Source organism: Hevea brasiliensis, chromosome 11, assembly GCF_030052815.1.
Source record: "Hevea brasiliensis isolate MT/VB/25A 57/8 chromosome 11, ASM3005281v1, whole genome shotgun sequence".
NCBI classification, from domain to species: Eukaryota; Viridiplantae; Streptophyta; class Magnoliopsida; order Malpighiales; family Euphorbiaceae; genus Hevea; species Hevea brasiliensis.
Window position 1 is genome coordinate 9,840,672 of NC_079503.1, and position 12,004 is coordinate 9,852,675.

A 12,004-nucleotide genomic window follows, 5' to 3' on the forward strand; every position below is an offset into this window, starting at 1 on the left:
TATGAGCCTCGACCCATTTAACTTTTTATGCTCTGTTTTTCTTATTTATACTTAACTATCTGGCAATCACTATTTATTTTCATTCAGAGTTTTTCTAAGTGTCTTAAATATGGTTCTAATCTTCTTAATTGTTTGGACCGACACTGGTCACCGGAACAGTAAAATATACTAGGCTATGCATATAGGGGCGTTACACAAGGCTTTGTCATTTGGTATTATTATTGTAGGGGCAAGGGGGGTGTGAGGCGAAATATCATCCATTAAAATTATATAAAATGCACCAGGTAATGCCAAGGAAAGATGGTGGAGTCACAATGGTCTCACTTAAGTACCACCTCCTTAGACAGCATTTCCTAGACATGCACTTCATACAATCCTAATAGAATCAAACCACTGGTAAGTACCGTCTTCCCATAACACTACCACGGTACTAAGGATTTATGTCACGAAGGCATAGATAGACAGGAGTCGCCACCCGGGTAATAACCGGGACATATTCAGTGTTTCTTTCGAGGGTCATGGATGGCAACTTACTCCTTGCAGAGTTTCCACAACCGTTATTACCATAGCCTAATGTCTAGGTTCGGGATAGTGGGTACGTAAGGGGAAGGTGTTAGGCACCCCTTACGCCTGGTCTAACCTCGTTAATTCGAGTGCCAGTCCTCTACTAATGTTTCTAAAAGTCTTGTTTATCATTCATTTATTAAACTTCATCCTAAAAAATGCAATTCTAATCCTACACACGCAAGTAATTCACAAAAGGGTTGTTGTTTACACACAATTTTCATGCACAAGTAATTCGTATCTATGGGGTTGCTAATTATTTAAATGATATTTACCAGATGACTAAAATTAATTTATTATTGAGAATTTAATTTACAAACAAATTCAATTTCAAATAACCCTACGTTTCTATTTAACTTAATTAATTAATTTTCACCAAGTTACCCCAAGGATAATTGAACTAAGTTAATTATGTACATGTGTAATTTATTCTAATATCACATAAGGCCCAAACAATCACAACCTAATAAAGATTTCTAACATACAAATTTATTTTACAATTACCAAGTATTAAATTAAATTTATTTACATGCCAAATGTTAGTTTAATTTACAAACAAGATTAATTTTAATTTATAAAGTATTTATTTAAATTAATTACATGCAAAAGTCAGTTAAATTAAAAACATTGTTAATTTTAATTTACCAAATAAAAGTTCTATTATTACTACAATTTCATGCCAATGGTTATTCGAGAAATTTAGAGCTACTTACCTGTTGGTAAATGCAGTTGCCATTGGGGCAAGTTACCCTTAAAAAAGGGTCTTCTCTTCTAGTATGGCAATGATATCCCTGGCTTACTCCCGTTTAGCTCCATATAAGCTCCACGCAAATGTCCTCTTTGGTACTTACCTTAAGGCTACTTACCAATTTTGTTTGTAATAAAAAAATTAAAGAAACTAAAGAAAATAAAAGAAATAAAGAAAATATTAATAACAATTTACATTGGATTCTAACTCTAGTCTTCTAAAGGGTTAAGATTCCTAATTAGTTACAACTACCTAATGGTCTAAGTCTTCTAACATGATCCAAACACTTCATAATACTTCTTGAATTAAAAGAACACAGAAAAATAGATCAAATATTAATTAAAACCCAAGAAAATACAAGAACATGCATAAATATACAATTTCTAAATTCTGACAGATTAACGGTTGCAAGAAATCCGATTTTTTAAAAATAGTTATACATGCCTAAAAATCATAAAAAAATTACAGAAGACAGCCTACATATCATACAAGATCATAAAATTTATAAATCAAACAAAACCCTAGCCGAATCGTCTACATAAATCGTAACTTTTCTAAGTGACAGAATCATACTATTTTTTTGTAAAATTCATATCTCATTAACCACAACAGATATGAATGCAAAACCAATTGGAAAAGATTCATAAGATTCTGAAGTTAATTTTAGACACCAGATTTACACAAAAATCTTAAGGAACAAGGGAGATATGAGCTCCACAAGTCGGATATCCTGCAAATCAGATTTTACAGGAACCCTAACTTCAAACAGTCATAACTTACAAAATATTAAAGCTTTTTTTATGATTCTTGAGCCTAAAATTAATGGAATTTTGTATAGAATATGAATATAATTTTTACAAATTTTTTACAAATTCAGAAAATAAAGAAAAATAATAAAAGTACGAGAGAGAGAAACTAAATATGTGCAGAGTTGTGTATCCCCTCAAATTAAACATGATTACATGATCTATATGAACATATAAAATAAATTGAAGACAAAGAGCATATAATTAAAATATTGTGTGGCATAGATCTTGAAAAGAAAACAATAAAAACTGACCTTCCAGAAATCTTGTATGAAAATCTTCTTTAAGAAAAGAAAAAATAAGGAAGAACTCAAAGAGTCTTGAATATCTCTAAATTTCTTATAGCTCTGAATTTTCTCTTCCTCTTTCCTCCCCTCCTCTTTTCTTCCCTTCTCTAGTAGGGTATTTATAGGGTTTTGGGAGAGAGGTGTGATAGGGTTTGGAGTCTTAGGATGATAAAGTTTAGATGACTTAAACAACTACAATTACAGAATTCGAATAAGACTGAGATATGGGTGAGGTGTTTCAACCAATAGGAAGACAGGAAAAAATGGAAGGCACTAATAAGGAGTGAGTAAGAGGTGTGGTAGGGTTTAGAGTCCTAGGGCGATAAAGTTCAGATAACTTAAATGACTAGGATTGATGAATTTGGATGAGATTGGAATATGAGTGAGGTGTTCCAACCAGTAAAAAGAGAGGGAAAGGGGGTGACACCAATAGGAAGTAAGGAAGAGAGTGCGGCCAAGGAGGAGAGAGATATTTTGTTATTTTAATTTTCAGAAAATAAATAAATGGGTCCCATTTAAAATTCCTAACTAGGCTTTCTTAGGCCCATAGAGCCCAATTAAACTTAATTAAATCCATTTAAGAACTACTCATATTAAATTTAAACAAAATAAAATTTTATTTAAATTTAATTAAATTAATTTCCCCAAAACTTTATTATTATTATTTTTTTTTTTTCAAGATCATGCCACGGAATTAATAATTCAGCTCCATGCCTCTAATTACATCTTACAGTCATATAATTTTTTCATCATCGGGTTTCCCACGGCCTCAATGCACATACTCATCACAAAATAAGGGTCTACAATTATACAGAACTAGATTTGGAGGACTATAGCAATAGATTAATGAACTAGCATTTTCTAATGCACAGGATCTACTTAAGAGTGGCAAGTGTAAATCATACTCATGCCTTAGTAGAGAATTATATGAATAAGATAGAATTTTTGACTTTCAAGAGAGGGAGAGAAATTTAGAGAACTATAAGACAAAAAAACTGGAATGTTATTTCTTGGTAACTCTTATCACAAATGAAATCAAAGCTACCTTTATATAGGAGGAGAGCGGGAACTATTACAACCACTTTTACATACAAACACATGTTTACCTAATAGTTAGGTAAATACATCTAACAAGATAAGAACTAGTTAGGTGGACACATGACTCATACATAACTAAGTCATACATGAAGACAAATAACTTATCTGACTAAAATTAATTATACATATGTATATTTTTCTCTAGCTTCAAGGGGACAGTCTGCTGTCAATTCATATGGAGTTCTGACTTGGACTCAGATTATAATAATAATAGTATGAGCCATCAGAGTCATATTCCTTGTCATACAGGCTCTTGTATCAGGGACATGGACTATTTTTCTATTCAGGAACAGATGCACTTTTGTTGGTTTCTTATTTTTCTGCCTCAGTGAGGTCTTGAGAACCTTGCCATATTAGATTAGTATAATCAAGAAGAAAATCTGAAACTTTTTTTGGTTGGGCCTTTGGTCCGATACTAGTAGAAGTCATCATTTAGGCCTTGGGCTTGTAGTTATTAATTTCACAGAGATGGGCAATAATTTCTTTTCGCAGTGTGAGGCTTTGTCCTGTCCTGATTGTTTTGGAATAGGTCTTTCATTCGTAGAGTTGGTTTTGAGTCCATAATAATCCTTCTGAATTCCTGGAAAAAGGTATGTGTAAGATGAAAAGAGAGCAAGTTGCTATGGTTTCTGGTAGAGGCTTACGGTGGGGATTATGGTTCTCACTGGCTATCTTTAATCTTCTACACCATGATGAAGTAAGAGAAAACCATTCAAGGAAGCGCCATATCAGGCTTTGTTGATTTTTCATATCTTTGAGGAAATTATAGAGCCTTAGGGTAGAAACTTCAAAAGTGATGGCGTACAGGGTGACCATGCACCATAAAAATAAAATTTCTTCATAAAGCAAACCTTCTTTGAGGTCTAGACAAAAGGTGGTGAGGCATGGAGCATCTGGTTGGAACATAGAGTGTGTCTTTTACTTTTGTCTAAGAACATTGGCAAGGTTTTAAAAATAGAAGAGGTGATTTTTTTGTAAATTCAGTGATTTGGCTGAGTGTTATTGATGTATTGCATCATTCTAGAAAACTTTTCAGTTCAGGAATTAAAAATGAAAGAGTTTTAGAGCTAGAGGGTTTTGAGGAGCTAGCCAAACCAGTGTCTTATGAGATGGAATTTAAATTTTTTTATTTCATTTTTAATTGTTAGGATTCCTTTATAAATTGTGTGGTATAAAATTTTAGATTTATTTAATTAAAAATAAAATAAAATTAGGCTTATTTAAACGTGATGAAAAGTTGTCGGACTTGAGACTTTTAGCCGTTTAATATAATCTTACTTAAATATTAAAGACCTAATTAACTTTTTGCCAAAAATGACCATTAATCCCTTCTCTTTTTAACCTCATCTTCTCTGCAAAGTGCAAAGGAAGTCAAAGAGAAGATAACGCCATTGCTATAGCTTTAGTTCCTAGTAGCATAAACTCCTGAAAATGAAGGGCTTAATTCAGCTACCTTACGATGCTTCTGTGCGGCTTGCATTAGCTTCACTGGAACGAAATTTGCTGCCAGACACTGTCATTAGAAGCCTTACTCGACTGCTCTTGGCCTCCCGTCTTCGTTCTGGCTACAAGCCTTCCTCTGAGCTCCAGCTCTCTGACCTCCTCCACTTCGTTCATTGTAATGCTTTCTATAGCTATCAGGACGGAGGAGCCCAAAGCTCAACATTATGAATTGCCTACTTCTTTCTTCAAGTTGGTTCTTGGCAAAAATTTAAAGTACAGGTATTTTTTATTTTTAACGCATTGCAAACACAGTGGAATTAATCTATTTCCCTTTTCTCTTTGTGAATAGACGCAAGTACTTTGTTTATCAGCAATTAGCAGTTCTATGGCCATGAATCATGCCAGTCTCCCCCCTCTTTTGGGATTTTTTTGGTTTGGGTGAAGAAATGAACAATAACAACACAATCAAGGAAAAATAACAATGGGATTGAACTTTAAGACCTTTTGATTTCTAAGGAACTAGCTTTGGCTAGTTTACCACTAGATTAAGGTCTTATTGGATACTAATTGGACATGTTTGGTTCACTTAGAAACGGAATGGAAATGAAAAACAAAAATTTTCTTGGATCTCCTAGTCTGGTCATACTCTAATTTTAATATTAAATTTAATGAAAATCTTAAACAATTATTATTATACTTAAATGTCATTTTCACCTAAATTTAAGTTATTCTAATATAAAAATTTTGTAAAATGTCTAAAGTTGCTGTGTACCGAATAATAAGAAAATGGAATGTTGTTACAAGGACTGCATTTCATTATCATTTCTAACCAAAAGCTACTTTGTTTTGATGGAGCCCCTGATTACTCTCTCCATTTATGACTGCTATTTTTCTGGAAATTAGCTTTTGTTCAAATAAATTCAAGACTGAGCCCTCAACTATTGGTGGTGCTATGTGAGTACACAACAGAAGATCTCTTTATACATCTTCTCCTCAACATATTTATCACACGGTATTATTGTTTCTTTTGAAATCTTCAACATTTCTCATGTTATGTGAAAACTCATAGGCATTAGGCAGTCAACATTTCCACTGATATTAGTTTTTGGATGAACATGGTCTTATAAAAAGCCTTTTGCTTTGCTATTATATGAAGTGATTTTGTTCATATGTGAAAAAATGCAGTTGTTGTTATTTTTCTGATAAATCAAACACCTTAGAGGATGCTGAGAAAGCAATGTTGGAGCTCTACTGTGAAAGGTCACAACTAAAAGATGGCCACACTGTCCTTGATGTTGGATGTGGCTGGGGGTCACTTTCCTTATATATTGCCAAAAAGTACAGCAATTGCAGGATTACTGGGATTTGCAACTCAACAACCCAGAAAGCATTCATTGAGGAGCAGTGTCGGTATAATGTTTGATACATTAGCAATATATAATTCACTTCAAATGGTAGATTTTGCGCCAGATATATAGTACTAATTATCTAAAAAAAAAAAAAAAACACATTGACCATTTTCTATTAATAAAGTAGCGTATTCTTGGTTTCTTCACAAATTAGTAGCTGAGGATCAGCAGATGATCCAAACCATTTAATCACCCTTTTCTGTAGGGAACATCAGCTGAAGAATGTAGAAATCATTGTTGCAGATATTAGCACATTAGAAATGGTGGCATCCCATGATCGTATATTCTCCATTGAAATGTTTGAGGTCAGTGCTTTTCATGTCACACTACAGATGCTAAGATTAAAGTTGATATGATTTGATAATTGGTTTTGTGCTCTAACAGCATATGAAAAACTACAAAGATCTTCTTCAGAAGATATCCAAGTGGATGAACTTCTTTTCGTGCATCATTTCTGCCACAAGGCATTCGCTTACCACTTTGAGGTATGGCTATTTGTTGAGCAACTGCACATGTATGTTTGATCTACTTAGTTTATTTGAAAGGCTAGCTCTTGCATATCTAATAACAAACATTCCATCTTCTGTTTCTATTCAGGATATAAATGAAGATGACTGGATTACTAGGTATTTCTTCACTGGAGGAACAATGCCTGCTGCAAATCTGTTGCTTCATTTCCAGGTCAGCTCTGCATCTCTCATCAGCAAACATATCTTTTCCTTCTAAAGCATAAATTAATATAGGTTCAAATAGCGATGACTAGTCATGTGCCAGTGGATAAGAATACTAAAGCTAAAGAATTCATAAATAAAGATGTACAGCATAGCCACATCAGATCTTATCAAGACTTCTTCTTTCTGAAAACTTGCAGGATGGTGTTTCTGTTGTCAACCATTGGCTTGCGAATGGGAAACATCATGCACAGACAAGGTGAGGATGGATAGTAACCCTGCAATTTATTGTACTTTTCAGATTTATCATTCTCCTATCTTGAGGCAATAGACGTGCCTAATTTAATTTTATGATTTACTGAAAACTTGTAGTGAGGCTTGGCTCAAAAGAATGGACCAAAACATGGCTTTGATTAAGCCAATAATAGAATCAACTTATGGCAAGGATCAAGCTATCAAGTGGACCGTCTACCGGAGAACATTCTTTATTGCAGTTGCAGAACTTTTCGGATACAACAATGGGGAGGAATGGATGGTTGCACTATTCCTATTTAAGAAAAAATGAGCTTGAAAAAGCTCCTTTTAAAGTTTCTCTTGTTTGAATGAAATAAGCCACATTTGATGGTCAATTTAATAAGGCAAATTTGAGCGTAACTATCACTATTATTATTGTATAATTTCTAATATATTTTGACAAGTTTTTAACTTGGTCAAACCAATTCAATTTCAAATCCATAGCAATTACGGGTGCGATCGAAATGATTGTAGTTCTGGTTTTCCTTTTTTTCACTGGTTTTTCTTTTTTTTTTTTTTTGTCACCTAGAACAATGAGCATGGGTTGATTTTTTTTTTGGGAAAAATAACACACTAATGTGATATTGCAGTCAAAGTGCTTGAAGTTAGTTTTTGAAGCAGCAAAAACCAAAAATGTGAAGTGTTACAAGAACAAGCCCTGAATTAATATGGAATAAAGTTTCTCAACATTACTCAAGGATTTCCTTGAACCAAAAATCTCACTTACCATAAATGAAACAATTCTACCATACCCATCTACAAAGAATCAACTGTAGGCTTCAATCTCCATCAATGCTACTCCAGGACTCTTTCCTGCCTTGCAAATTGCAGATAAGAACAGAACCAGGGGTAGCTTAGATGGACATACTGCTACGCAAAGCAAGCATAGGTAATTATCTGCAGCCAAATGTAAACATGATAACTCCAATAAGCTTTGCTAAATACTTTGAATTAGCTAAAGAAAACATAGCAGTTATTACCAAGCAATCGCAATCATTACCTAGTTTCACATAGCTATATATATAACAGAACTGTTGCTCACGTGTCTCACTAATACCCTTGTTATGAGTTTCAAGATGCAAAAAATTGGGCAGACACAGCCAATCAAGAAGTAGTTTGATTGGTTTCCCTCCACCTTTAAAGGTGCAGGAGTAAGAAGGTTTCAACTTTGAATGTTCCCATCTACTTATTCTAAGATTTATCACCTTCATGGTGAGAGTTGTTAAAAGGAGAGGGCCACCTCCTATATTGTGTAACTCATCCGTTATTCTTTGGCCCATTAGACCTCCACTGAATTAAAAAAACTTAGACACAAAATACACGTACCATCACAATAAAGTTTCCAAGTATACAGGTGCAAGAGGACATATTAAACATGTAAGAGATATCAGAAGTCCACCTAAACATGTGAAAGAGATATAAAGTCATTTTTGTGCTCTTGCCTACAAGCTTAAACTTTTAAGCCGAGTAGTTATTACACAGAGTACCAAAGCATACATTAGGTTTCTAAACTCTACAGCCATTCACCTTCTTTGTCATTAGAAAGTGCTTCTTATCTTATTGTTCTCTTCTTTGTAGCCCAATAATATTATATTCAGCAAAAGATGGAAGTAAGCTTTTCCTTGTTTATACTTCAACCCAATGGCTTTTGCATAATGGGTGTCTTAGAGATATTTAAATCAATTCTTGAGCGTTCACCTACATGCTTTAGCCTTTAGGTTGAATGGTTATTTTACAATGTGATATATTGCTCATGATTTTAAGTTGATGCTGAGTATGATCCCTTAGTCTAGACATACTTCAATTTGCAGTTACAAAGTATCTGTAACCAAGAAATATGGAAGAAATACAAGGGATCATCACACTTAACTTCAAATTAAGGATCTGTAACCATGAAATATGGAATGAAAATGCAGAAACCCAATGATTACATACACACAAACAGAAAGAATTTGTTCTGCATGCAGTAAAGATTGACAACTAAACTTCCAAACCACTAGATGAGAGAAAAGACGAAATGGGACACCAACTCTTACAAAGTGTGACCAAATCAACCATGCTGAATTTTGAACAAAGCAGAGCATTAGACCTAATGGTAAAAAGAAATAGGCAGAAAACCTGCAACTACAATATATAGTCATAAGACAAATGTTCTACACTTCTACTAACCATCAATCCTCAAGGATTCCCTTGGTTACAATGTTATGATTTTATGCACCAGGTAAAGCCCCCAACCTCTTGATTGTGCTTCTTATGCTTATACTGACATCGAGAGAATATCATGCTGAATTCAAAATGAAGCAGACAACTAGACCTAATGGAGAAAACACATAGGCAGCAAGCCTGCAACTAAAATATATAGTCCTAACAGTTTCTCTACTAACCACAACCCTCAATGATTCCCTCAGTTACAACTTTATGATTTTATCCACCATGTAAAGCCCCAAACCTCTTGATTTATATTTCTTAAGCTTACACTGACATCCTGAGATTCTCTTGATATAAGGGCTAAGACATGGCAATTTGGCCAAAGTGGCAACTCAACCTCTATTCATGTAGAAGAGAAAGCTTCCACCAGTTACCCAACATATTACACCTCAGCAACATGTAATGATCTAGAGCACAGCAGGTAAGGTGGAATTCATTGTAGTCCATTATTTTTTAGAGAATTGCTAGTATATCATGAAATAACATCGTTAAAAACAGCAAATTTCATATTAGATTTATCTTATTCTTTCAAAACCAGCTGATACTACAAATATCAAGACTTCAAGTTCCTTTCAGCTTTTATAGATAGTCATGGATAAACCAAGAAAGAAGAAGAGAAAGAAAGAAATGACCATCAAAGAGTAATCTTGTATGAATTACATACACAACCAACTGTAATCATCACAAGAACTTAATCCTATGCCGCACGAACCATAGCAAGCAGGAACCAAGAAGAATGATCAAATATGGGGGGGAAAATTATGTTCCTTTTAACTTACAAGCTGTGCATCCTCTATGCATCTTAACGTGTCCCCTGTGGTAGCAGCATTATGCTAAAAAACAAATCCATGAGGGGGAAAAAAGACAAAACTAAAACTAAAACTTTGACTTAAACAGGAGCCAAGAGGTACTAAACATGGAGCAACAGAACGAAGACAACAGTGCAACTGGACTGGGTACTAATATGAACCCAAAGAGAAATAAGTAAAAAATAATCAAACAGAACCGCAGCATGTTGCTTTTTTCTATGTTGCAGTCAATACACAGCTACATTTCCATTAACTGTTAGAGAAAAGTTTAAATCTTCAACCCATGCCTGGCATCAACAAACATTTCTTTTAGAATATTCATCACTTACCAGCTTGAAATTATTATTATTATTATTATTATTATTTTGAAAAAAAGCTTGAAATTAATTAATCATTTGCAAATAAAATATCTAAGCGTTCTTTACAATGTCCCAATGAAACCACTCGCTCTTTTAAGTACCAGGTCAAGAAAATATATATAAACCGTAGTTTTAAAGACACCAGGTTAATCAAAGGCCAAAGACGTATGTGACCGAAAAATTAACCACTGAATCAATAAATTCATAAAAAGCTAAAATAGTCACCTTTAATTTCTTCTCTAGTTTACTACTTAGAGATAGAACAATGTAAGTTACTGGGGAACACCAGCAGCAGCACCATCAACTGGATTTGCCAAATCAGCTGGAATGATTTCAGCTTCCAAGAAGCGACTCAGATGTTTATCATCCAAATGTTCCTGAAGGAAAACTTTATCAAATTGCCAAGAATTACGCTCAAATGAAATCAAAAGAAGTAAAGGGGAATAGAATATACAGAGAGGCATGCTCTATATTTCTGCCACTCAGAAACGCATTCCTCCTTTTCCCATTTACCCTTCACAAACTTCTCTGAGTACCACCTGCACAACCCATACGAACAGGACATTTTAGAAAGAAAGATAACGAGTGCTAGGGTTTTAAGAGGGGTTTAAAAAAAGGACGAGCCTAGATAATAAAAGGGGAAAAGACCGACCTGTTGAAGCAATTGTAGTAAGCAGCTCTGAGATGAGCACATGGCGATGTTGAAGAAGAAGAAGATGGAGCTTTCTTTTCTCTCTTAATAAAACCCATCTCGCATCGTTTCTTCAAAATTCTCCCGTCATCACAGCTCTTGGCCCGTCACGCCAATTGACCCGTGGCAGAGCTGATTTTGTACGTAATTAAGTTTGGGCAAATTACTATTTAATTTTTAAATATTAATTTTATGTATAAATCTGTCTAGATATTTTTAAAAATTGCATCAAATAGTCTCTAAAAATAGAAATGATAATAGGTGGATCGGGTTGGCGATTGCCCTACAAAGGTTCGGAGTAGGTGGGTCAGACCCATTTTTTTACAAAATTTTTTATTTTTATTTTTTATTTTATAATATAGATTTATTTATTTAAAATAAAGTATGAATTAAAAATATAAATTTTAAATATAATTTTAATAAAAAATTTATATTTTTTAAAATTATAATATTTAAATAATTAAAATATAATAATATATCATTATATTGAACAAATTACTAAAATTCGGGGCAAAGAAAAAGGTTTCTCTGTTCTTGCCTGTACAAGATCGAGATGAAGAAATTGAACGGAATTTCGGAAGAGTTATATGGAATTTGAAAACTTTTATCATCCCTAT

The 12,004-nt window shown here is 33.8% G+C and overlaps 1 protein-coding gene and 1 pseudogene across 1 annotated transcript; one reads left to right on the forward strand and one right to left on the reverse strand.

Moving 5' to 3' along the window:
- Window positions 1–4,843: 4,843 nt before the first annotated feature.
- On the forward strand, window positions 4,844–7,636 carry LOC131168980 ((S)-coclaurine N-methyltransferase-like; annotated as a pseudogene).
- A 325-nt stretch (window positions 7,637–7,961) lies between these two features.
- Window positions 7,962–11,533, reverse strand: LOC110658010 (uncharacterized protein At4g33100). The gene is made up of 4 exons (XM_021815454.2): window positions 11,349–11,533; window positions 11,151–11,235; window positions 10,922–11,073; window positions 7,962–8,217 (listed from the first exon to the last, which is right to left on the reverse strand). The coding sequence occupies exons 1-3, from the start codon at window positions 11,444–11,446 to the stop codon at window positions 10,969–10,971; spliced, it is 288 nt and encodes a 95-aa protein (XP_021671146.1). The 5' UTR covers window positions 11,447–11,533; the 3' UTR covers window positions 7,962–8,217; window positions 10,922–10,968.
- Between the last annotated feature and the right edge of the window lie 471 nt (window positions 11,534–12,004).